This window comes from Myotis brandtii, unplaced genomic scaffold, assembly GCF_000412655.1.
Source record: "Myotis brandtii unplaced genomic scaffold, ASM41265v1 scaffold363, whole genome shotgun sequence".
In the NCBI taxonomy this organism is placed as follows: Eukaryota; Metazoa; Chordata; class Mammalia; order Chiroptera; family Vespertilionidae; genus Myotis; species Myotis brandtii.
Window position 1 is genome coordinate 4940259 of NW_005363938.1, and position 24681 is coordinate 4964939.

The 24681-nt window shown below is 38.0% G+C and overlaps 1 protein-coding gene across 5 annotated transcripts in view; it reads left to right on the plus strand.

Annotated features, from left to right (window-relative positions):
- The window catches only part of RABGEF1 (RAB guanine nucleotide exchange factor (GEF) 1), a 46290-nt gene that overhangs the window by 17267 nt on the left and 4342 nt on the right, over nucleotides 1–24681 (plus strand). For 4 of the 5 annotated variants that reach the window (XM_014544445.1, XM_014544444.1, XM_005872038.2 and 1 more), the window contains 5 exons: nucleotides 6502–6671; nucleotides 15705–15786; nucleotides 16680–16812; nucleotides 18989–19080; nucleotides 23814–24070. In XM_014544445.1, the coding sequence (XP_014399931.1) occupies nucleotides 6502–6671; nucleotides 15705–15786; nucleotides 16680–16812; nucleotides 18989–19080; nucleotides 23814–24070 (734 nt within the window). The remainder of the gene's footprint in view (nucleotides 1–6501; nucleotides 6672–15704; nucleotides 15787–16679; nucleotides 16813–18988; nucleotides 19081–23813; nucleotides 24071–24681) is intronic. The other variant, XM_005872037.2, reaches the window with a different exon arrangement.

The following is a 24681-nucleotide window of genomic DNA, read 5'->3' on the forward strand; positions in this document are numbered from 1 at the left end:
CCCGCTGGAGATTAAATTAAAAATATATTTGGCTCATGATTTATTTATTAGGAGGTAGTATAGTAAGGTGGTTAAAAACATAAGCTTTGGAGTCATCCTGGTTTGAGTCTCAGCTTTGTGGTTTACTGGCTGTGTGACTCAGAGCAAGCTAATCTCTTTAAGCCTGTCTGTTCTGAAGGACAGTAATACTTACCATAGGCATGCCTTTAGGTTAAATGAGTTGATGTGTTTAAAGAGTTTAGCACAGTACCTGACATACATTGTAAGTCTACAGTAAGTGTTAATTATTTTAAAACCAATAAATGTTTTTCTGAGAGAATAGTCTCTGCTAGTAGAGAGCTCAAGGGCATTGATCAAAGTCATTCTTTCCTAGTTAGCTTAAATTCTGTTTCCTGCTTTGGGAAAAGTCTCACTAATCTTATGAATTTACTAGAGGTCCGGCACATGAAATTCGTGCATGGGTATGGTCCCTAGGCCTGGCCTGTGATTAGGGCCATCTTCCCCGGCTGCCTGCAGCTGGTCCTGCCTCCCACCGCAACCCACCCACAGTTCCCCATTCGCCATTGGGTGATCGGAGCCTGCCGGCCAGGGGGAGGAACTGAGAGGTCGGCCATTCCGCCCGCTCGCCAGCCCTGCCCTCGCAGCAGGTTGCCCTCTGTATGTGGGGCAACTGGTGGGGTGGGGGCCTTGGCCTGGCTCCACCTGCGTCCCCCGCCACCCACCCCTGGCTCCCCGTTCACCATTGGGTGATTGGAGACTGCTGGCCGGGGAAAGGGACCGAGAGGTGGTCAGTGCGCCTCATAGTGACTGGTCGAGTGGTCGTTCTGGTAGGGTCAATTTGCATATGACCTTTTTATTATATAGGACAGTGATGGCGAACCTATGACACGCGTGTCAGAGGTGACACTCGAACTCATTTTTTTGGTTGATTTTTCTTTGTTAAATGGCATTTAAATATATAAAATAAATATCAAAAATATAAGTCTTTGTTTTACTATGGTTGCAAATATAAAAAAATTTCTATATGTGACACGGCACCAGAGTTAAGTTAGGGTTTTTCAAAATGCTGACACGCCGACCTCAAAAGGTTCGCCATCACTGGTATAGGATGATAGATAATGAAATGGCATATGACAGCAGATGAAATAGTACAGAAATTATAAAACTATTAACTCTAACCTGCCTCATTTTACAAATGACATAAAGCTCATAAAAGTTATCTAATTTACCCAAAGTTCTATGAGTTGATGTATTAGAGCTCAGGTCTCCTAACTCCTGGCTTAGTGTTTTTCCTTGAATTCGTGTGTGTGTATGTGTGTGTGTTTATCTATATCTTTACCTATATGTATAGACATTTGATGAGGTTTCTATTACTGAAGTGCATAATAATCATGTGCATTCACTGACCATCCTTGACAGTTTTAGAAAAATGTTCTAAGAGCTTCTGACAATGTGCATCATAGTATAGAAAGAAGATTGGTACTTTAAAAGAAACAATTCCAAGTTATTTTTATTGTAAAAACCTTTACATGGCCCTCGCCAGTTTGGCTCAATGGATAGAGTGTCGGCCCTTGGACTGAAGGGTCCCAGATTTGATTCTGGTCAAGGGCATGTGTCTCAGTTGCAGGCTCAATCCCCTGCCCTAGTCAGGGCGCATGCAGGAGGCAACCAATCAATGTCTCTCTCTCACATTGATGTTTCTCTCTATCTCTCCTGCTCCCTTCCACTCTTTCTAAAAATCAATGGAAAAATAGTCTCAGGTGAGGATTAACAAAAAGTAAATTTAAAAAGAAAACCTTTATACGGAATATTTTTTCTTTTAGAATGATAGGTTTTTACTTTGATTTTTTATCTTTAGTTATTTCTATTGTTTGTTTATAGAAAGCATATGGGGGAAAAGACCTCAAAGTATTGAAAAAATTAATGTGTGTAAAGAGGATGCTGTTGGATCTTTTTTTTCCACAAGCTTATGTAACTTTGCTAGATGGACTTAGCATTTTAGACTGATTGTTTGGCCTTTGCATGTAGGTGAGGTTAGCCTATTCTAAATGTGTTTTAATTTATTGAGTCTAAACTAAGATAGACCTTTTGTGTTTCGTGTTCTTTATTTTACTTCATTAATACATGATGCCCTTGCTCTTGATATTTTACTTCTTTGGTAGCACAAAAGAAAGCTGTTAAGCCAGGGCAGCTTGGTAATAAACAGAACACAAATAACCTTCTAAAGATTTGAAGACTATTTTAACAAGCATGAGATGGTTGACTGTAAAAACTTAGAGAGTTTACATATAGTTTTCTAATCTCCAAAGTAAGCTTGAGTGAGCTAAAGCTTACAGAGTAATTTATAGTGCGTTGGCCAAGTGGAAATACTTGCTCATACATTTAAAAATTCCCACTTTTTAAGAGCTCAAATAGATGTTGTCACCTTAAGTAAAAACTTGTTAACAGTTTACAAATTAATCTAAAAGTTATGCTCCTAGAATTAAAACGCTAGTCTTCCACCTAGTTATTAGATTCTAATACTGTTCTTCACTAAACTAAACTATGGTTCCTTGGAGAAATGACTGATTCCAGGGCTGGAACTGGGAAAGAGGACCCCCAAAAATGTTGGGGACATGGCAAAGACCCAGAAACGAGCTTGAATGGGTTCCCACTGGCCAAACTGGAGTATCAGAATAAATAAGGACAATCAATGGAGTGTAACTTATTGAATAAAATAATAATCCATTAGTCCAGCCAACTAATAAAATAGATAAATAATTAAAGGAGAAGAGAAAGTTCTTCTTTACCAAAGAGTGTTATCTAATTAGTGTAATCTAAAAGAAAAGGATGATGGAGATAGAAAAATCACTATTTCACAGTTGTCATAATAAGGATTGATTCAGGCAAGTTTCATCATCTGGGTTGAGAGGAGGGAGTTTCCTGAGGAACAAGTTAAGAACGTGGTCTCAAATGAACTCCCATAACTTATTTATTAATTACAAATAGAGAAATGGTAACTATGTAACTAGGGGGAAGGTAGCCATTATGTGTTTCCAGATAATGATACTTTGAAAAGAGCACAGCATAAGCTGAAAATTTATAACCTGAATGCAGTCATGAGGAAACAGCAGAGAAACCGGAACTGAGGGGCATTCAATGAAATAACTGGCCTGTATGTTTCTAAATTGTGAATGTCTTGAAAAACAAAGGAAGGTTGGGAGCATTTCCAGATTAAAGAAGACTAGTGCCCGGCTGGTATGAACCAGGAGGTCACAGTTTAATTCCCAGTCAGGGCACATGCCCAGGTTGCAGGCTTAATCCCCAGCGTGGGCCATGCAGGAGGCAGCCAATGAATGATTCTCTCTCATCATTGATGTTTCTGTCATTCTCCCTCTCCCTTCCTCTCTGAAATCAATAAAAATACATTTAAAAAAAAAGACTAGTATACATGACCACTAAATGAATGTGTGATTCGCAGTTTTTTTTGTTTTCATTTATAAATACATATATCTTTATCCCAATTTCCCTATTTTACATAAAAGATAGCACTACATATATCCTCATTTTTAAACTTAGCAATACAGCCCTAGCAGGTTTGGCTCAATGGATAGAGCGTCGGCCTGTGGACTGAAGGGTCCTGGGTTCAATTCTGGTCAAGGGCACATGCTAGGGTTGTGGACTCAATCCCCAGTAGGGGGCATGCAGGAGGCAGCCAATCAGTGATTTCCTCTCATCATTGATGTTTCTATCTCTCCCTCTCCCTCTCTCAAATCAATAAAAATATATTTTAAATAAATAAACTTAGCAATACATTTAAGAACTTCTTCCTTTTATCACTACATAAAGGCATACTTTTTTGTTTTAAAATTACACAATATTCCATTTTGTGGATTAAATAATTTATGTAATCCCTTAAGTCACCATTTTGTACAGTTGCAGTATTGTGCTAACATGAGTAGCCTTATTTTGTACATATGCAATTATATCAGAAAATTTCTGAAAAATGGAATTGTTTGGTCATAGGATAAATGTATTTTTAATTTTGATGATTATTACCAATTGCACTTCATTGCAGTTATATCATTTTACGTTCCCACCTTCATGAGTGCCTTCCCCCATATCCTCATCAACATCAAACTTCAAATTTTTGTCTATTTATTACTTTTTTAAATGGCATCTCATAGTAGTATTAATTTGCATATTTGTTAACAGGAGTGAGATTGAACATATTTCCTGTTTAAGATCCATTTATGTTTCCTTTTTGTGAATTGTTAGTATTCTTTACCCATTTCATATTAAACTGTTCAATTTTTTTTCTTCTTTATAGGAGTCCTTTTACATTAGGGAGAGTAGCCCTTTGTGCTGTAACATACAAACATTTTTTCCCAGTTTGTTGTCCAACTTCTGACTGATGTGTTTCTAGTCACATATACAGTATTTTTTGTGTGCTTTTTTCCTTTATTTTTCTTTTAATGTGATTGAATTCTTTAATGGCTTCTACATTTTGAATCATAGTTAGCACCTGATAATTTAAAAACTAGGCAAATACTTGTTTTGGGAAGATAACTATGAAGTGCAGTTTTCTTCTGCTAACTACTTAATAATACAGTTTGGGGGGAGGTGTTTTTACTTTAATTAGAGCATAAGTCAAGTAATTAAGTAACACATTTAATAACCAGTTATGTAATAAGTGAGATATGGAGTGATTAATTTGTTACAGGTAATAGTGTATATTTTTAGGTAATCTATATGTGTTTGTTTACTTGAATAAACCAGGCAATCTATAGAAATAATGCCTTTATTAAAACTTTATTTTCTCCTAACCAGTTTGGCTTAGTGGATAGAGTGTAGGCCTGCGGACTGAAAGGTCCCAGGTTTGATTCCAGTCAAAGGCACATGCCCGGGTTGCAGGCTCAATCCCCAGTAGGGGGCATGTAGGAGGCAGCCTGTCAATGATTCTCTTTGATCATTGATGTTTCTATGTCTCTCCCTTTCCCTTTTTCTCTCAAATCAATAAAAAAAATATATTTTTAAAAACTTTATTTCAACTTCATTAAAATGTATATTAGGTACTAAAGTTCAAAAAATAAGATTATAAGAAATTACTCTAAGAAAACATGTAGCCCTAACCGGTTTGGCTCAGTGGATAGAGCATCAGCCTGCGGACTCAAGGGTCCCAGGTTCGATTCCGGTCAAGGGCATGTACCTTGGTTGCGGGCACATCCCCAGTGGGGAGTATGCAGGAGGCAGCTGATCGATGTTTCTCTCTCATCGATGTTTCTAACTCTCTATCCCGCTCCCTTCCTCTCTGTAAAAAATCAATAAAATATATTTTTAAAAAAGAAAACATGTAATTAGTTGATTTTTAATACCTTAAAAAGATTATTTTTCTTCTTAATTATCTTTCTTTTTGTGTTAAAAGGGAAGTATGGATGTATAAGGTACCTAATTCCTTATAGGTATTGAATTAGAGAGCACAGTTCAAAAGTAGGAGGTTTAGAATGTGATAAGAGACCAAGTGATAGTTCATACTTTCTGAGAGTGCTTACTCTTATATCTCCCTTACCTCTGTTCCATGACTGTCCCATTTTCCTTTTAGTGTATGTATGTATGTATATATGTATTTATTTATTTAATACTTTTGTGGTGTTTTTTAAAAAATACATTTTTATTGATTTCAGAGAGGAAGGAAGAGGGAGAGAGAAATAGAAACATCCATGATGAGAGAGAATCATGGGTTGGCTGCCTCCTGCAAGTCCCCCACAGGGGATTATGCCCACAACCTGGGCATATGCCCTTGACTGGAATCGAACTTTCAGTTTGCAGGCCGACGCTCTATCCACTGAGCCACACCGGCTAGGGCTTCAGTGTATTTATTGAAGAGAAAAAGAGTATGTGGCCAATTCATTGGACAGTGTTTTATTTGCTTCCCTTGCCTCTTAGCTGTATGCTCTGTCATGATCATTATGCTACTTAAATGCAGTCTTTTACTTTGAGCAGTCTGACTTGAAAACCGAATGTTGGATAAATAATTGTTAATCTCCACATAAACAAATTAGCCTTTTGCCTTTTTGGCAAGTAAATTGGATTTGGAAAAGTTGTCTAATATTTTATAAGTCATCTAAATTTTTGTACTTCTGATTATTTCACTTAATTAGTTTTATAAACTCATGCAAACCTTGTAGAAAGTTGTTCAAGACAGTGGTGCCATTTTAGTATTAATGATTAAATATATAGATCAAAGCATGATATATTTTGGCCAAGAAAATATAAATAAAGCAACTTTTGTTGGAATAGGGATATCTTTTACATCATATAGGTTTTTTTCTATTTGTATTTTTACTCATAAAATAAATTTAGCTTACTTTAAGGAAAGTTGCCCAAATATTTAAACATAAAATAATTTAAAGTCAAGTTTAACTTTGATTAAGCGTCATTTAAATAATCTTAAATTAGATACTTTAAGTAATTCCATGCATGGCTCTTCTGTGTAATGAAACTTATTTTTAATTTTCCCAGCAGAAATTCAGGAAGCAAAAGCTCCCAGTCCTTCCATAAACCGGCAAACCAGCATTGAAACGGATAGAGTGTCTAAAGAGTTCATAGAATTTCTCAAGACCTTCCACAAGACAGGCCAAGAAATCTATAAGCAGACCAAGATGTTTTTGGAAGCAATGCATTACAAAAGGGTAGGTTGAGAATGACTACTTAGAAACAGAGTTTTGGTTTGAGGAAGGGTCTTCGAGATAATTTAGTGCAACTTTGTCATTTTATACCTGAGAAAATCAAGACCCAGAGATATTAAGTTACCTAAGAAATGACACTGAATAAAGTGAAAACCTGACTCCCAGTCTAGTACTTTTCCACTGCAACTCAGTGGCATTTAGATCATCTTTACGTGGAAAGTGTGTCATCCAAGACACTTTTATAGTATACTTTAGTACTAAGCCTTCCTAACTGTACCTTGTAAACAGTATAAACTACCACAGTTAGTAGAACTTGAGCTCGTAAGTAACAATTGTTAGACCAATAGCAACCATTTTAGGGTATTTTTGTTTTTGTTTTTTGTATTTTGATTTTAAATTTTCCTCTCCTTGCTAAAGTAGAGAAGGGAAAGCTAGAATTTAGATGTTGAAAGGGACCTTAGCAGTTATCTGATTTTAGTCCTTTTATTTTATAGATGGGAAAGTTGAGAGCCAGAGAGGATAAGTCACTTGTCCAAGGTTAACAGCTAGGTTCTGCCAGTGTCAGAACTAGTACTTGTGTGTTTCACATGTGTGTCTTTAACCTGTAATTTCTAACCGATAATTTCAGTTACAGTAATTCATAAGACCACCTATAAAGGGGCTCATTTTGTAAATAGTGATTAATGTGTTTGTAACATACCTCACCCATTAAACTTAGAATTAGCTCTTGTCAAAATATTTTTTAAATATTGAATTCAGTTAGTACAGGAGAAAATAAGCTTTCTTTCTTGTTTTGCTTTTTTTTTTGGTGTGCATTTACACTGAAAATAAATAAACAGGCTTCTGTTTCCACCCTGAAAGTGTTTGCAAGCAAATAGTGAGAGTTAAATAAAGCAAGCAAGATATCATTTACATTTTGAGTTAGAAGAAATGATAGACTTCTTTAATATGAAAAATTCAGATATCATGTGATATACAACTTTCACTTTTATCAGAAGTAAAAACTAAAGTTTTGTAGTTATTTATTCTTCAGCCCATATGAAATATTTACTTGCTATATATACTGTATTGGCATATATACTATATAGTACACATAGCACAAAGCACTATATTTTTAAAAACTGCTGAACTCAGATTTGTTTCTTTTTCTTTTGCTCAGAAGTGTAATGTTCCCTTTTTCTGTAATAATTTAGTAGACTTTTGACTCAATATACTGAAGTAAAGAGGTAATTAACAGGTACAGATACTGCCATACTTAGTTGTTTTCAAGGCACCACTAATTGATATTAGAGACCTGAATATGGCCTCAGAGTCCTCCTTGTTGAAGAACCACTGTACAACCTAGTTTTCATTTGTACACCAGCACTGTTTTATGTTGAAGTGGCCAAGTCGTATGCATGTGTGCTCAGCATCTAGCATGGTACCTGGCACATACCTGATACCGAACAGATGTTTGTTAAACTGAATGTCCCTAGGGAAGCCCTTCTAGTCTTTAGCTGCAAGTTAATGTTTCAAATAAATAAAACAGTTTTTACACCTGAATGAAGCAACCTTATCTAACTAGCTTCAAATCATTTAATTATAAATTTCTTGAGAGAATTTGAGTACAACTTGGGATAGTTCCTGTGATATAATGAAATATATCACAGTGCAAGTGCCCTCTGAGAGGTACTCAGTTTATCAAAACTGCTTAAAAATCTGAAGTTAATGTTATGCTCACCAACTAAACTTTCTAGGCTTCTTATTCTTATGATCTACTCATTATGAAAATACAGTCTTATCTGTTTGGAACTGCCTCATTGCCATTCATTGATAATTCTTCCTACTGCACCCCCACAATATTATTCTTCAAATGTGTGAGTTTCAGAACACTGAACCATTCTTGCCTACATCTTTTTTTTTTTTTTAGCTTTATTCCTGTTTTCTCCAACCCTATGGTATGCCAGTGGTGAGCAGCCTTTTCTGCATATGGGTCAAGTCTAGAAAATGAAATACATATTTTCAGAATTATGTTAAAATTTTTCAGCCATTTTATCTTTATCAATAAGGAAGTACTTGACCTGCACTTAGACTGAAAAAGAATTTTTTTTCATTCTAAAAGGGGAATTTGGCTAAAATTTCATTTACATAACACTGCATTATTGAAATGTAATGCTTTTCTGTTCAACAGATACTATCATTTGCTAAGACTGGTTTATTTTCCCCTTTTTTTCTTTTTGCTTAATCTTATTAGATACTTAATATTAAGGTATGTATTGTCTTGTAATCCCTTTTCATATTCTTTAAAATAAGATATATTTCTATTGTAAATGAGACAGGCAGCTACATCATTAATATACAGTCCATTCAGGTTGAACACACAGTTATAATCAGCTATTTTTCTCTTTTTTTTTAAAGTCATCATAGCAAGATTTTAAATTGTAGAAATGGCCAGAAGGTTGGGGACGGGGGAGATGGTGTATGAAGAAAGCTAAGGAGAATTTACAAGGTTTAGTTTTTTAAACTTCTTCTTATTACAAAATAACTATAAGAATATTACTGTAAGAACCAAGCTTTAATTAGGTACAAGTGTGGCACGATCCAAGGACGTGTAAGATCACACATTATTGGAGGCAACAGAAACCAGCCATACAGAAAATATGGACATCAAAACTAAAAACCTAAATTCATTAAAAACAGTTAACTGTAGTGCAACAGTTAATGAATTCAGAAAATGATCACAGAGATCCAATTTCTGTAGATGGGGAGTTCCAGATAAAATATACAGAAAACATAATTACAGAAATAGTCAGATTTTCAAAACTGGAGGTAAATAAAAAAAGACTTCAACTAGACAACTAAGAAATGTATACAGAGAACCTCTCAGTATTAATATTCAAAGGAATATATCCACTTGTCAAACATTTTTTTTTCAATTTTTAAAAAATCCTCAACCAAGGATATGTTTTTATTGAAAAAAAAAATTTTTTTTAAGAGAGGAAAGGAGGTAGGAGAGAGAGAGAAACATCATTGTGATTAGGAAACATCAATCAGTTGCCTCCTGTACTCCCCCCGACCAGGAATCAAACTTACAACTTTTTGGTGTACAGGATGATGCCCAGCCAACTGAGCCACCCGGCCAGGGCCACTTGTCAAAACTTTTTAAACTACAAAGAAAAAATAGTTTTAGGGAAAAAAAGTAAAATGACTTTATACAGACTTTATAGAAAAGATGATCCCAGGCCATGTTTAGAGAATACTTAATACTTAAGGATTTACACTATAAGTGTTTTTTTCTTAGGAAAATATGAAAAAAACCTTTGGAATTTTATAGAACCTGAAAGACTTAACCAACACAAATCTACTATCATTTAGCCCTTTGACAAGAACTGTGAAGGATCTGAGATTTACCTTACTTGCATGTTAACAAATTAGCCTGCCATAGTTTCATGGATACTGGCAGAAGACATAAGTGTCTTGGGTCAGAAATAAAGGCCAGTTTATAACAGTAGTAAGCCAGAGTGAATCAGCATTTGCACCAATTCCTTGAGTATCAATTCCCACAGGGCAATGCCTGTGAATGCAGTGTGTTATGTTAGAGAAAAGGATCTTTTATAATGGGCATGAGTTTAGAATTTATATTTAGAATTTGTAAATATGTTCTTATGGACATGTACTTCATATAGCTGCTGCTATGACTATCCACCTGGAAGTCCAAGCATAATATTAAAACTAGTTCTTTGAAGAAATGTTTTCAGTGGACCTAAACTTGTTTTGTCCATGGATATATTTTTCTGGAGATCAAGTTTTGTACGAAGATGGGTCTACTTGAGTTCATACAACGGAGCATAAAGGAAACAACCTTCCTCATGACCATCTCATATGGGTATTAGTATAAAACAAAAATATTTGCTGCTGCTACCACCATATCTGTTTCGAGATGATTAGTGGAGATAGAATAAGAAAAAGAAGTGAGACCGCCTGGGAATACCGGGTGCTGTAGGCTTAAAAAAAAAAAAAAAAAGAAGTGAGAGATTTACTATATGTCCTATGACATTTTATCCTTCAGGCTTATATTTATCATACAGTAGAAGATAATTATTTGCATGCTCTCTGAGCATTTTTTAAATCTTTCATGTAATTGCTTATACTACAGTATAAGCAATTGTGGGAATTCTAATAATGTAATAAATGTTTTTAGAATAGATAGAAATATAATATTCAGGATATTCAGGAAAATTTGTCAGGAAAATCCAAGGAAAAACAGAATACTAATAGAGGTATAAATTTGGCAATATGGTGATATAAAAGTCCACAAAATTCAGTTACAATACAACATTCCAGTGATAAAAAACCTAGCGCATTCTTTAAAAATAGTAATTTTAAAGACAATAGCAATAAATAAAATTAAATATTAATAACATCTAATATAGAAAGTTAGAGGTTTATTCAATGAATTAAAAGATTAAGGATTGTACCTGGGCTCTAGCCGAGAAAAATAAATTTACAAATATTTTTCAGGTTAATATGAACACTTAAGATATCATTTAAATTACAATGTTATATTGTTTATTCTAGAAAAACAAGGGAACAAGTATACCGTGTAATCTTTGGGGGTAGAATGCAAGGATTTTGGAGAGGAGGTTTCTAAATTTTGCAAGCGTCAAAATATATTCTAAAATGAACTTTATATGATTTTTAAATGTTTTTTAAATAAGAAATGGACAAAGCCAGCTTTCTTTTCAGAATCAAAATGTAGAACAATTGGGAAAATTATGTATTTAATTAACCTTCACTAGTTTGAGCCTCCACAACTATATGTGATTTTGATGTTAAAAAACATCTCTATATATAAAAGCGTAAGCGACCATTAACAACGGAACCGAATTTAAAAAAGACCCCGAATAGCTGCAGCAATCCTGAGAAAGAAGAATAAAGTAGGTGGGATCTCAATACCAGATATCAAGCTGTATTACAAAGCCACTGTTCTCAAAACAGCCTGGTACTGGCACAACAACAGACATATAGATCAATGGAATAGAATGGAGAACCCAGAAATCGACCCAAACCACTATGCACAATTAATAATCGACAAAGGAGGCATGAACATACAATGGAGTCAAGACAGTCTCTTCAATAACTGGTGTTGGGAAAATTGGACAGATAGATGCAAAAAAATGAAACTAGACCACCAACTTACACCATTCACAAAAATAAACTCAAAATGGATAAAGGACTTAAACATAAGACGAGAAACCATAAAAATACTAGAGGAATCCGCAGGCAGCAAAATAGCAGACATATGCCGAAGCAATTTCTTCACTGATACTGCTCCTAGGGCAATGGAAACTAAAGAGAAAATAAACAAATGGGACTACATCAAAATAAAAAGCTTCTGCACAGCAAAAGAAACCATCAACAAAACAACAAGAATGCCCACTGCATGGGAGAACATATTTGCCAATGTTATCCCCGATAAGGGTTTAATCTCCAACAGTTACAGGGAACTCATACAACGAAACAAAAGGAAGATAAACAATCCAATCAAAAAATGGGCAACGGACCTAAATAGAAACTTTTCAAAAGAAGACAGAAGGAAGGCCAAGAGACATATGAAAACATGCGCAAAGTCACTAATCATCCGAGAGATGCAAATCAAAACGACAATGCGGTACCATCTCATACCTGTCAGAATGGCTATCATCAACAAATCAACAAACGACAAGTGCTGGAGAGGATGTGGAGAAAAAGGAACCCTCCTGCACTGCTGGTGGGAATGCAGACTGGTGCAGCCACTGTGGAGAACAGTATGGAGTTTCCTCAGAAAACTAAAAATGGAACTCCCATTTGGCCCAGTGATCCCACTTCTAGGAATATACCCCAAGAAACTAGAAACACCAATTAGAAAGGTTATATGCCCCCCTGTGTTCATAGTAGCACAATTCACCATAGCTAAGATTTGGAAACAGCCTAAGTGCCCATCAGTAGGTGAGTGGATTAAAAAACTGTTGTACATCTACACAATGGAATACTATGCTGCAGTAAAAAAGAAGGAGTTCTTACCATTTGCAACAGCATGGATGGAACTGGAGAGCATTATGCTAGGTGAAATAAGCCAGTCAGAGAAGGATAAATACCACATGATCTCACTCATTTGTGGAATATAGTGAACAACATAAGCTGATGAACAAAAACAGATCCAGAGACGGAGAGGCATCGATTGGACCATCGGGCCGGGGAGGGAAGGTAGGGGAGGGTGGGGGTAAGGGGGAGAGATCAGCCAAAGGACTTATATGCAAGCATATAGGCCTAACCAATGGACATGGACAACAGGGGGGGTGAAGGCATGAGTGGGTGGGATAGGGGGTAACGTGGGGATAAGGACACATATGTAATAACTTAATCAATAAAAAAATTTTTAAAAAAATAAAAAAAATAAAATTAAAACATTTGATAAAAGTTAAAAACAAACAAATACATCTCTATATATAAAAGCCTAAGCGACTGTTAATGACGGAACCACTGGAATGACCTGTTGATCAGTTGCTATGATGCACACTCACCACCAGGGGGCAGACGCTCAATGCAGGAGCTGCCCCCTGGTGGTCAGTGCCCTCCCACAGCCAACCTAACCTGGCCAGCCATCCCCCATCGGCCCCTGGTGCTAAATCATTCCTAGAGACCTGCTTCTAGGTTGGGGTTTTGTACATAGCAGAGCAGCTCCCTTGCTGCAATCAGTCTTCGACACAAGGGTTTGTCTCACTCCCGTCCTCTCCCTTCCCCAGGGGCCGCCCACCTGCCGAGGTGGCAGCTCGGCCGTGAGGGAAGGAGAAGGGGGGAGGTGGGGAACTGTGCGGTGGTGGGGCGCCAATGGCGGTGGCGGCATTCAGTGTCCGTTCCTTCCGCACCCGGCCCAGCAACAATCACCTCCTCTCCTGACCCCACCAGGCCCTTAGGGCCTGGGCTGGGATGGGGAACCAGGGGTGGGTGGTGGCAGACACGGCCCCTTTTCCAAGGGGGTTGAGGGCCAGCTCCCTTCTTGGGGCCAGCGGCCAACCTCCCGTGGTTCCCACACACAAACACACACACACCCGTGCACGAATTCGTGCACCGGGCCTCTATGATCTATACTAATAAAAGGGTAATATGCTAATTAGATCGGGTCAACTGGACATCTTCCGGATGTCCTTCCAGATAAAGCCACAGTGGCGGAGGCTGAGGCAGAGGTGGTTAGAGGTGATCAGTCCGGCAGGGGAGAGTGGTTAGTGGCAATCAGGCCAGCAGGGGAGAGCGGTTAGGGGCGATCAGGCAGGCAAGCAGGTGAGCGGTTAGGAGCCAGCGGTCCCGGATTGCGAGAGGGGTCCCAGATTGGAGAGGGTGCAGGCTGGGCTGAGGGACCCCCCCCCCCGCATGAATTTCATGCACCAGGCCTCTAGTCCTATATAATAAAAGCCTAATATGCACATTGACCGAATGGCGGAATGACCATTCGGGGGGGACAGAGGCGGCACCACGCCAGCCAAAGCGGGTACCAGCGGGCAGAGGGAGGGGACGGTGATCTGGGAGCAGTGGTGACTGGCGTCGGCGGAGGGGTGATTGGGGGCGGGGCAAATGCTGTGAGACCTACAAAGTTGTTGTTTTTTTTTTAAAGGAATGAGAGCGTTTCAGAGGAGATACGGTATGAACTGAGTCTTAAAGGCAGTAACTATTAGGGACTTTCTTGGACAGCTTTTGAAGGCAGCATCTGTCTGATGGACAACTGTTGGAGATTTGAGGCACAATCTAGCATGATCAGTTGGACTGTGGTATGTTAAAGATGGATTGAAAAGTGAGAGAGATGAAAGGTGCGGAGAGCAGCTAAACAGGTGAGGTCATGAAGGCCCAAACCAGGAAAGAACGGAAGGCAGATAAGTCAGGTTTGATCACTGCCCTTGAACCAGGACATCCTTTCTGAATTAAGCCAGAGCATTAGGGTCTGCATGCTTTACCAGGGCTTTGTCAGCCCTTGCTGTATGTTGTCCTAGGCCTGTGCAGAGGCAATTTATGAGAAAGAGTCCTGTAGAGTTTGCCTTTCTACAGTGACATCTTTGTGAGAATCCTTGGGAGAAGTTTCTAATTTTGGTGTCAGAATTTCACCTGAAAAATTAGTTTGTTTCTATATGTTGGACTCTTAATTGTGTGACTATTTTCATCTTAGTGATGATTGCTAGAAAGTTGAAAGACAAATTTATGGATTGACTGTTGATTAAGTTTTGTATCTTCAAGGAATACATTTTTGTGTTGTCATTCCTGACTCACTTTCTGTTTCTCTCCATGTTTTGTTTTTCTTTCTTTCTTTTTATTTTTTTTATCACCTTCTAGTTTGCTGTGGTGAACTATGTTTATCTTTTATGCAAACTTCAAATATTCTTTGGAAGAATGTGGGACATAAATATATGTATTTACACCTAAAAGTCAGTAAAACCAAATAAAAATTAATGAAGCGCAATGTTGTAGTGGTCATGAGGGAATAAGCACACATACTTGGCTGATGACTGTACATTGCAGTTTCTGAGGATTGTATCTAGTGATAGATACTCAAAGCTATCTTAGAAACTATTAGTGACACTTTTGAAAATGTATCACAAAGAAATAACCCAAAAGAAACAGCTTTCACATAATTGTTTATAGCTATAGTACATAAGGGTGTAAAGGGGGAAGGAACCCAAGTGCACAGTGGTAGAGGATGGTCTAAAAAATTGGTTAATATAATAAAGCCATCAAAAATGGTTAAGTAGATTAGATAAATAGAAATGTACATAAACATGTAAATTATCAAAATATGCATTATACTCATTTAATAACATGTATATATAGTAAAAGGAAATGAGAGGTCATAGAGTGTTACAATTAATATTTATGAATAGGCTTTTCTCCCCTGCACAGTTAATATAATTTGTGAGTACTTTTGAGATTGGTACCAGTTTAAGGAGTGGGTTTGGAGACTACATAAAATTTAAAGTTTTATTCCTGATCTTTCTTCAGCTACCAAGCCGCCTCTTTGTCCCTTTGTTTTAGGATTTAAGCATTGAGGAACAGTCAGAGTGCACTCAGGATTTTTACCAGAATGTGGCTGAAAGAATGCAGACTCGTGGGAAAGGTAATACTTTGTTAGCCAGCCCAAATTGAGGGATTGCTGGTAGTTGCACAGAGCCAGACTGCTGGATCTCTTAGCAGTTTCTCTCTTTCTCTGAAGGCCTGGCTGGTGTGCCCAACTCCAGCATTTTGGTAGCTGGTCTTACACTTAGCAGTGCCATTGAATAACATCATGTGTACTGTTCCAAGATAATCAGAGCAATAGGGTAATTTATTGAGCAAGGTTTAATAACTTCATTAAGGGTTGGGGCAGAGCTGATTAAAACTCTTTTGGAGGCTTCTAAATGAAACCCCCATTTTAGAATTACCATCTTGGTGAGTTATTTGGTCATGATTATATATTTCTTAAAGGTTAAAGCAGGAGAAAAATTGAGAACCACTGATTTACTTTAGGTTTATAGGGATTCTTCTTGAATTTAATTTTCATTGATGTTATATTTTAGGATGTACTTAGCATACATATACATTTGAGAAATCTACCCCATGTATATACTTTGGAGAGATCTCTAAGGTTTTATAGTAAACCTCAGAAAAGTGAAAGGGTGAGTCTTACTAGCATTCATTCGTCTGGGGATTTCAAGTGCTTTTCTAATGTAGCAATAGAGTGGGACCCATGCTGAGCCTTCCCACTTGGGTGTGAGGAAGACCTAACACCTGATAGGTCTTGCCAAAACAGCTTAAGTTAGAAGTGGGGATTATGTAAAAGGCAGTCCCAAAAGTCAGGTAAATTTTTTAAAGGTATTTTTCAATGTAACATCTCATACTTTTCTTTTTGGGTGTGTTTAATGTATTTTTAGCAAGTTAGTTTTCTGCTGTGTAGAAAGTACTATGAAAATAATTCTTAATTATACATGCCCATCCTCATCTTGGGCTTTTATTTCCATTTGGATATTTCAGTGCCTCCTGAAAGAGTTGAGAAGATAATGGATCAGATTGAAAAGTACATCATGACTCGTCTCTATAAGTATGTGTTCTGTCCAGAAACAACTGATGATGAGAAGAAAGATCTTGCTGTTCAAAAGAGGATCAGGTAGTTGATTGTTTTGCTTTGTCTTGTTGTATAGTAATCCCCCTTATCTGCAGGGGATTTGTTCTTAAGACCCCAAGTGGACGCCTGAAACTGCAGATAGTGCTGAACCCTATATATACTTTTTCCTCCTATACACATATACCTATGATAAAGTTTAATTTATAAATTAGGCGCATAAGAGACTAACAACAATAACGAATAAAGTAGAAGAATTACAGTGTACTATAATAAAAGTTATTTGGTCTTTCTCTCTCCCAATATATCTTACTAAGTTGAGAACTTCCACCTTTTCACTTAAAGGAAGAACTTTATGGCTTCTCTTTGGCATATTTGAATTACCAGCATCACTAACTCTTGCACTTTGGGGTCATTATTAAGTAAAATAAGGTTCACTTGAACACAACCACTGCAATACTGTGACAGTCGATCTCATAACTGAGACAGTTACTGAGTGACTATACTAAGTGACCAATGGACAGGAAGAGTATACAGTGTAGATATGCTGGACAAAGGGATGATTCACGTCTCAAGTGGGACTGTGCAAGGTTTCATCACACAGAACAGCAATTTAAAACTTATCAATTATTTATTTCTGGAGTTTTCCACTTAGTATTTTTGGACCACAGTTACTGTGGGCAACTGAAACTGAGGGAAGCGAAACTGAACAAGGAGGGATTTAATTTACCATTGTATTTACCACCAGCTGTTGGGAGAACACATTGTGGGAAAACAGGGCATTTGAATTTCAGACCTTGAGAGCAAGCTAAGGTACCTGCCATCCTTGGCATATAAGCATATGAGCTTACTTGTGGGGTCAGAAAGAAAAGGAATATGGTACATTGATAGGAAGAGAGAGCTCAAGGCACCATTTTGCTTATCCATCTGAATGCCAGCAGTTTTAGGTAAGAACCATTTTTGATGTTTCTGATTTTTTAAAATATCCAAATTTTCTAAGGAGGAAATGTCATTATTTTCTCATTTCATTGTACTAACTATCTTGTCAGGTAGGAAGCTGTAAATATCCATATCAAGGTGATGGGTATCATTTTTTTCTCATCTCTACCAGGGGTGCTCATTATTCAGCCATTCCTCCAATCACATCTTTCCGCTAGCACTGGGTAGATAATACTTTGCAGCACATCCAGTCTTTCATGGCCAGTAGAATGAGCCTCAGTGTTCTGCATTCCAATGGCAGTGAAACACAGAGAATAGGCTATCAAATTTGGGAACCACACAAAGACTGAGCATGATGAGGTGTTTCTGGAGGAGAGGGGCCAAGGAATTTCAAATGGAGTTCCCAGACAGTGAGGCTGATGATTGATGGATCAGTACTTTCTGGTGTCACACTAGAAGTGAGAAGTTGATCTTGGGAAGATAGAAGATAGACCTAAACGGGCTTTGGACTGAGATTCAGGGTGAGAGCATTAGTCAAGAAAATGGTGGGCATAGGCAACAGAATCTCTGGAGTGAAGCTGCGATGTGATCGGAGAACTCAGTGATTCAGGCTGAGGTGACACATGCTTGTTGACCTCTTACACAAGCTCCGATATGCTCCAGAAGTTGAGGACAGAGCCTACAAGGACATTAATGGTGGTGGGCAGGACAGGGAGCAGCAGGTTCTTCACAATTATTCATTCTCAGATATCTAGTGCTTTCACACCTAGTATAATCTCATTACAGCCAGTAAAATTGTCTTCTGCTTTTCTTGTGATTAGTGCAGAAGAGAAGCCTCACTGTAGGACTCTAGTTACTGTGAGCTTCTGATCTGTGCAGGGGTGATGTGGTTGGGCCTAGAATTGCCCGATTAATCAATGGTGTCCCTTATTTTCTTGTAACTGATGGAAATGATAAGATAAATGGCTGCAGTTCATTCTGTTTTTAATCTGTTTGTTTTTTGTTAATCCTCACCCAAGGATATTTTTCCATTGATTTTTATAGAGAGATTGGAAGGGAGGGGAGAGACAGCGCGCGAGAGAAACGTAGTTGTGAGAAAGACACATTGATTGGTTGCCTCCTGCACACATCCCGACCAGGGTCAGGGATCAAGTCTACAATCAAGGTACGTAGACTGGAATCAAATCTGAGACCCTTCAGTCCTCTGGTCAATGCTCTAACCAACTGGCCACACTAAAAAGTCCATTCTTTGAACTTTTTTTACTGTCTTTCTCTCTTGTAGAGCCCTGCACTGGGTTACACCTCAGATGCTTTGTGTCCCTGTTAATGAAGAAATTCCTGAAGTGTCTGATATGGTAGTGAAAGCAATTACAGGTCAGTGAAACTTTTCTTATATATATATATTTTTTATATTTGGATATTTTTCCCTTGAAGTTAACACTATGTTTTAGAAACCCATACTTATTTCAGAGAGCAAAAAGATAGTAAAGTATTTCTAAAATTCAGACTGCCAAAGACATATTGGAATGTGGTAAACATGATTTCCAGGAGTGTTAGTTTTATGAATTAAAAGCATTCTGATTAGCAGGTAAACTACTTTTCCCCTTCACTTTCCAGGACCCAGGCTTCTTATTTCTTGGGTATTGAACTAAACTAAGATCAAATACAGATAGAATAAATTTCTTAAAATTCAGTTGCATTAATTCTTTTTTTAAATATTTTTATTGATTTCAGAGAAGAAGGGAGAGGGATAGAGAGAGAGAAACATCAATGATGAGAGAGAATCATTGATTGGCTGCCTCCTGCACGCCCCCTACTGGGGATTGAGCCTGCAACCCGGGCATGTGCCCTGACCAGGAATTGAACCACGACCTCCTGGTTCATAGGTCAACGCTCAACCACTGAGCTGGGCTTATTTGCATTTATATACTCAAAGGAAGTTTGGAGAGAGGGAGAGAATTGGTGAGGCAAGGTCATACCCAAACTAGAGTTACATATTAAAATGATGCTTCTAATTGGTTGTTAATCAGAGATGTGCTTTGAATTACTCTTCTGGTTTGTTCAGAAAGTATATGAAGTGCCTTATATTGATGTGGTTCTGCCATTTCTGGATAGATCTAGGCACCTAATAAGGTTTCTGTTTCTTAGTCATAGGAATAACTGAGTAGAAGTGCAACACAGAAATTTAAAAAACAAACAAGAAACGAAAAAACTCCTAATGGAAAAGACATCCAATCTTGGACAACTTCTCCTTCATTAAGAAGAGTTGGGAAGATTTGCTCACTTAGAGATTGTTAATGAAATTCTGCCGGGTAGGAAAGTAGGCCAGTTGCCGGTAGTGGTGTTGGAGGCAGGCTATGAAGTAGACTGGCTCCTTTGATTATAAGAACCAGAGACTCCCTTAAGTAACAGGAAGAAATGGGGGTTTGCTTAAGATATTATGAGGGTTGGAAGGGAGGCAGGACTTAGAAACAGCTCCAAGGCCTCTCTACTGTTAACATGATTCTTTTCCACTTTCTCAGGTTCTGCTTATCTCTGCATTTCAATTCTTGTTATTACATGAATTGTTGTTTTTAATTCCTCGTGAAGAGTCTAAATGATGTAGCTAAATACTGTCATCTTTGTTGTTCAAAGCTTTTCTGCTAGGCTATGTCATAGGTCCAGTGAATTGAGTTCTTTGGGTCAAGGCCTACTTTTTGCTCAGGGAACATTATAAGAGATTGAAGGTGACAGCCTCTCAAAAGCCTGAATGTGCACCTTTTAGACTTTTCTCAAGTTCAAGACCAACTGGTTTATGTTTAAAGTACTCCATAGGAATTTATGTCGAGAACTCTTTTCTGAAAAGTCACAGGACAGACCTTGCAAAACCAGAAACTGCAAGTACCCAACTGTTGTTTACTTAAAAATAGAACTAAGAAAGAGGATTTCAATACATCAACCATTTGTTAATAGAATTTGAGAGGTAAAAATTTTCTTTCAAGGCACCTGAGATGATGTTTCAAGAGATCTTTTGATAGTAAAAATTCAGCCACAAAATTGTAAACACCTTCTTACTCTTTCTCATTTTAGCCTTGATATCTTGCCAATCCAAGTGCAATATTCTGCCTCTTTGAGAACCAAGGATTATATGATCACTTTCTTCCTAATCTTTAAAATTGTCAGTCTAAGTACAGGAGTATTTATAGGACAGTCTATAATAGTCATCCTTTTTAAAAATAATACAGTTCTTAAATATAGAGATGTCAGCTCAGTTTCTCCAAGTCATCCCATGTGCTACTAATCAGCACTATCATTTTTGTTTATAAATACACTGCATGGGGCATTTTCCATTTTAGTTGACATCTGGCATCTAGTGGGTGGAGGCCAGGGATGCTACTAAACATCCTGCAGTGTACGGGACAATCCTGCAACATGGAATTTTCCAGCCCAAATGTCAAACATAACCTAGAAGTACAGACTACTTTGTTTCAAAACTCCATTAAAGATAAGTCTAGACATCTGCTAAGATAGAGTAGGCACACTCAACCCTACCTTTCCTACTGATTAGAAGAAAAAGCCCGGGACAGGAGACCCAAAGCAAGAACTGTGAAAAGTAAATAGCAGGCAGATTGGGGAGGGAAATCATTACTAGAAGAACAGCTAATACAATGGCGAGTTTCCTGTTTTGTTTGTTTTTCCTCCTGCATCTCCTAGTTTAGACTTTAGGGCAGTGCAAATCATAGAACTGCATGCTGTGGTGTGAGTGTCCAAAAGAGTCCAACAGAGAAACTTCTTTTAAACTGAATGATATTCAAGGAGGAGATGGAGGGGTTGCTGCAGGATGAAGAGAGTGGGAGAAATCCCTTGGACTCCCCCCAACCTCCCCCCCCCCATTATATACTCTTCTTTACACTCTTGGCCCTGCCCCTTGGCAGTGGCAGCTACACATGCATCCAGATAAAAAATAATTCATTTTTTATTTACTTTAAAACATAAACAATAAAAATTAATGAGAAAATGTTTAAAATAGAGAATAAAAATCAACAATAAAAGGCTTTGAAAGTATAAAAAATATCTTCCCCAGTATCTTTTTTTGTAATAAGTTCTATTTACATAGAAAAAGAAAAATAGACTGAGACATAGTAACAATAATTATAATCCAGAGATAAAAAAGTAAAGGAACTAATAATAAAAAAAAGTGAAGATTATATACTTCACAATATAGGTGCATAAGTAAAGAGAATAAAAGCATTAGTAAGTTAAAGTAAGGCCTCTGCACTGTCCGGTGTTTCTGTCTTCGACACATGGTTGATGGTCCTGTGAGGGTCCCTTGAGTAGCTTACCTCACGGATAGGAGCTGAGCAAAAAGAACTCTCTGGCCTGTACCACCCTGTCACCTAAGTCTGAAACTTTTATTCCTGCTCATGGCAAGAACTGGTATCAAATTCAGCTGCCTCAGCTGTTTATTTTGATGATATTCAAGATGGCAAGCATATGTGTGCATCCAAAGGCACACTTCCTGCCCTTGTTCTGGCACTGAGTTTGTACCTAACTTTCCCTCACTATCTCCTAGTCCTCTGACAACGGGTGTGTGCATATAAGAGTCCACCAGTTGGCCCTAGCTGCTTTGGCTCTGTGGATAGAGCATTGACCTGCAAACTGAAGGGTCCCAGGTTCAATTCCAGTCAAGGGCACATGCCTGGGTTGCGGGCTCCATCCCCAGTGTGGGGCGTGCAGGAGGCAGCCGATCAATGATTCTCTCTCTTCATTGATGTTTCTATCTCTCTCTCCCTTTCCCTTCCTCTCTGAAATCAATAAAAATATATTTTAAAAAAAGAGTCCACCAGTTGGACTTAGTGGTATTGAAGGGCAGTGAAGCAATTTTTTTCTGAGAAATAAAATGTTTATGAGATTAAATTTATACCCTTGATTTATCTCGTTTGCTAACAGCAGGTTATAAGTGTCTTAAAGTTTCTGTAAATGTTTGTAGCTAGTGGAGATTTACATGCTGTGAGGGTTGGCCACTGGGAACCTCTGTGTGATGGGTTTCAGCAGCTGTATTTTGATATCTAATACAAAGATGCTTTGTACCATATAGTAGCCACATTGCTAAAATGCAGTATGCAAATTGAGGATTTCTAAACTGAGTTTTACAATACATTAAGAAGTAATTAAGAGACTTATTTCTCCATGAAATTCATAAGTAGTTTTACATCATGATTAAAAGAATGGGCATTAGAGTCAGACTTGGTTTCAAATCCCCCCTCTGTTACTTGCAATGTGTATGATCTTGGGCAGGTCATTAAACTTCTCTGAACCTCAGTTCTCTTAATAATAATATTATCCCTGCCCTAGCCTGTGTGACTCAGTTGGTTGAGCGTTGTCCCATGCACTGAAAGGTTGCCAGTTTGATTCCTGGTCAGGGCACACGCCCAGGTTTTGGGCTTGATCCCCAGTAGGGAGCATGCAGGAGGCAGCTGATCAATGTTGCTCTCACATTGATGTTTATATCTCTGTCTCCCTTTTTCTTCTTCTCTCTCAAAATCAATTTAAAATATTTTTTTAAAAAAAGTATCACTTGCATCATCTGAGGATGAAAAGAAATTTGTAGAGCATACTGTGTAGTGCTAGGTCATGGTCACATGTTCTCTAAGTATGAACTGGTATTTACTGTTTGTGCAATCTATTTTATTTATTTATTTTTGTTAATCCTTGCCCAAGTATATTTTTCCCATTGATTTTTAAAGAGAGTGGAAGGGAGGGGGAAAGACAGAGAGAGAGAGAGAAATGTCGATGTGAGACAGACACATCAATTGGTTGCCTCCCACAACGCCCCAACCAGGGCCAGGGATCGAGCCTGCAACCAAGGTACATGCCCTTTACCGGAATCAAACCCACGATCCTTCAGTCCTCGGGCCAACACTCTAACCACTGACCCAAGCCAGCTACGGCCGATTTAAGTTTTACCCCCCCCCCCCCGCCGATTTAAGTTTTATATACATTAAGTTAACTGGTGAGAGGAGGTTAGCGAGGTTACCTCGCCAACTTAATAGGATAAAGTGATTATCCTAATGCTTCTTTTATGTAATTATTTTCTCATTGGAAGCACTGTGTTTTCTGTTTTACAGATATTATTGAAATGGATTCGAAGCGGGTGCCTAGAGATAAGTTGGCCTGCATCACCAAGTGTAGCAAGCATATCTTCAATGCCATCAAGATCACCAAGGATGAGCCAGCTTCAGCCGATGACTTCTTACCCACTCTCATTTACATTGTTTTGAAGGGTAACCCCCCACGCCTTCAGTCTAATATTCAGTATATCACCCGCTTCTGCAACCCAAGCCGATTAATGTCTGGAGAGGATGGCTACTATTTCACCAATCTGGTGAGTATTTGTGATTTCTTGGTGTTATGGAGAACCACCATGAAGGTATTGAGTTTAGGGATATGACCAGTCACTCATAGGCCTGCGACATGTTAATTGCTCCTGAGTTGAGGAGTCAACATAACTACAGATGTTTGCTTGGTGCCACAGTGCACAGGTGACCAGGCCATGCAAATACTCCACCTCCCAATACTTGACCAGAGATTATAGGGCTTGTATGGGAAACATGATAACCACATTGAGGAGTCTGCTGCTTTGGTCCATCATTCCCCAGAGTCCTGGGTATAAGAGCCATTCACTTACATGGCTTGTTTCAACCATGAATAAGTCAGATCCTAGGCTTTGGTTCCTTTATTAAAAGATTTATTTTTGTTGTATTTCTACAAGTTACCACTTAGAACTGAAAACTAAGATATTTTAAGAAAGGGTCAGTTTAGAGAATGTGAAATGATTTTCAACTATTGTTTTGCTACAGTGCTAATTAATTCTAGGCAGGACAAGATTGAAATATATATATCTAAGTTATAAGGCAGAATAATTCCTTTTACTGACGACTAAACTTCTGTGTGTTTGCTTGGACAAGATATACTGTCAAACAATGAACTTGAACC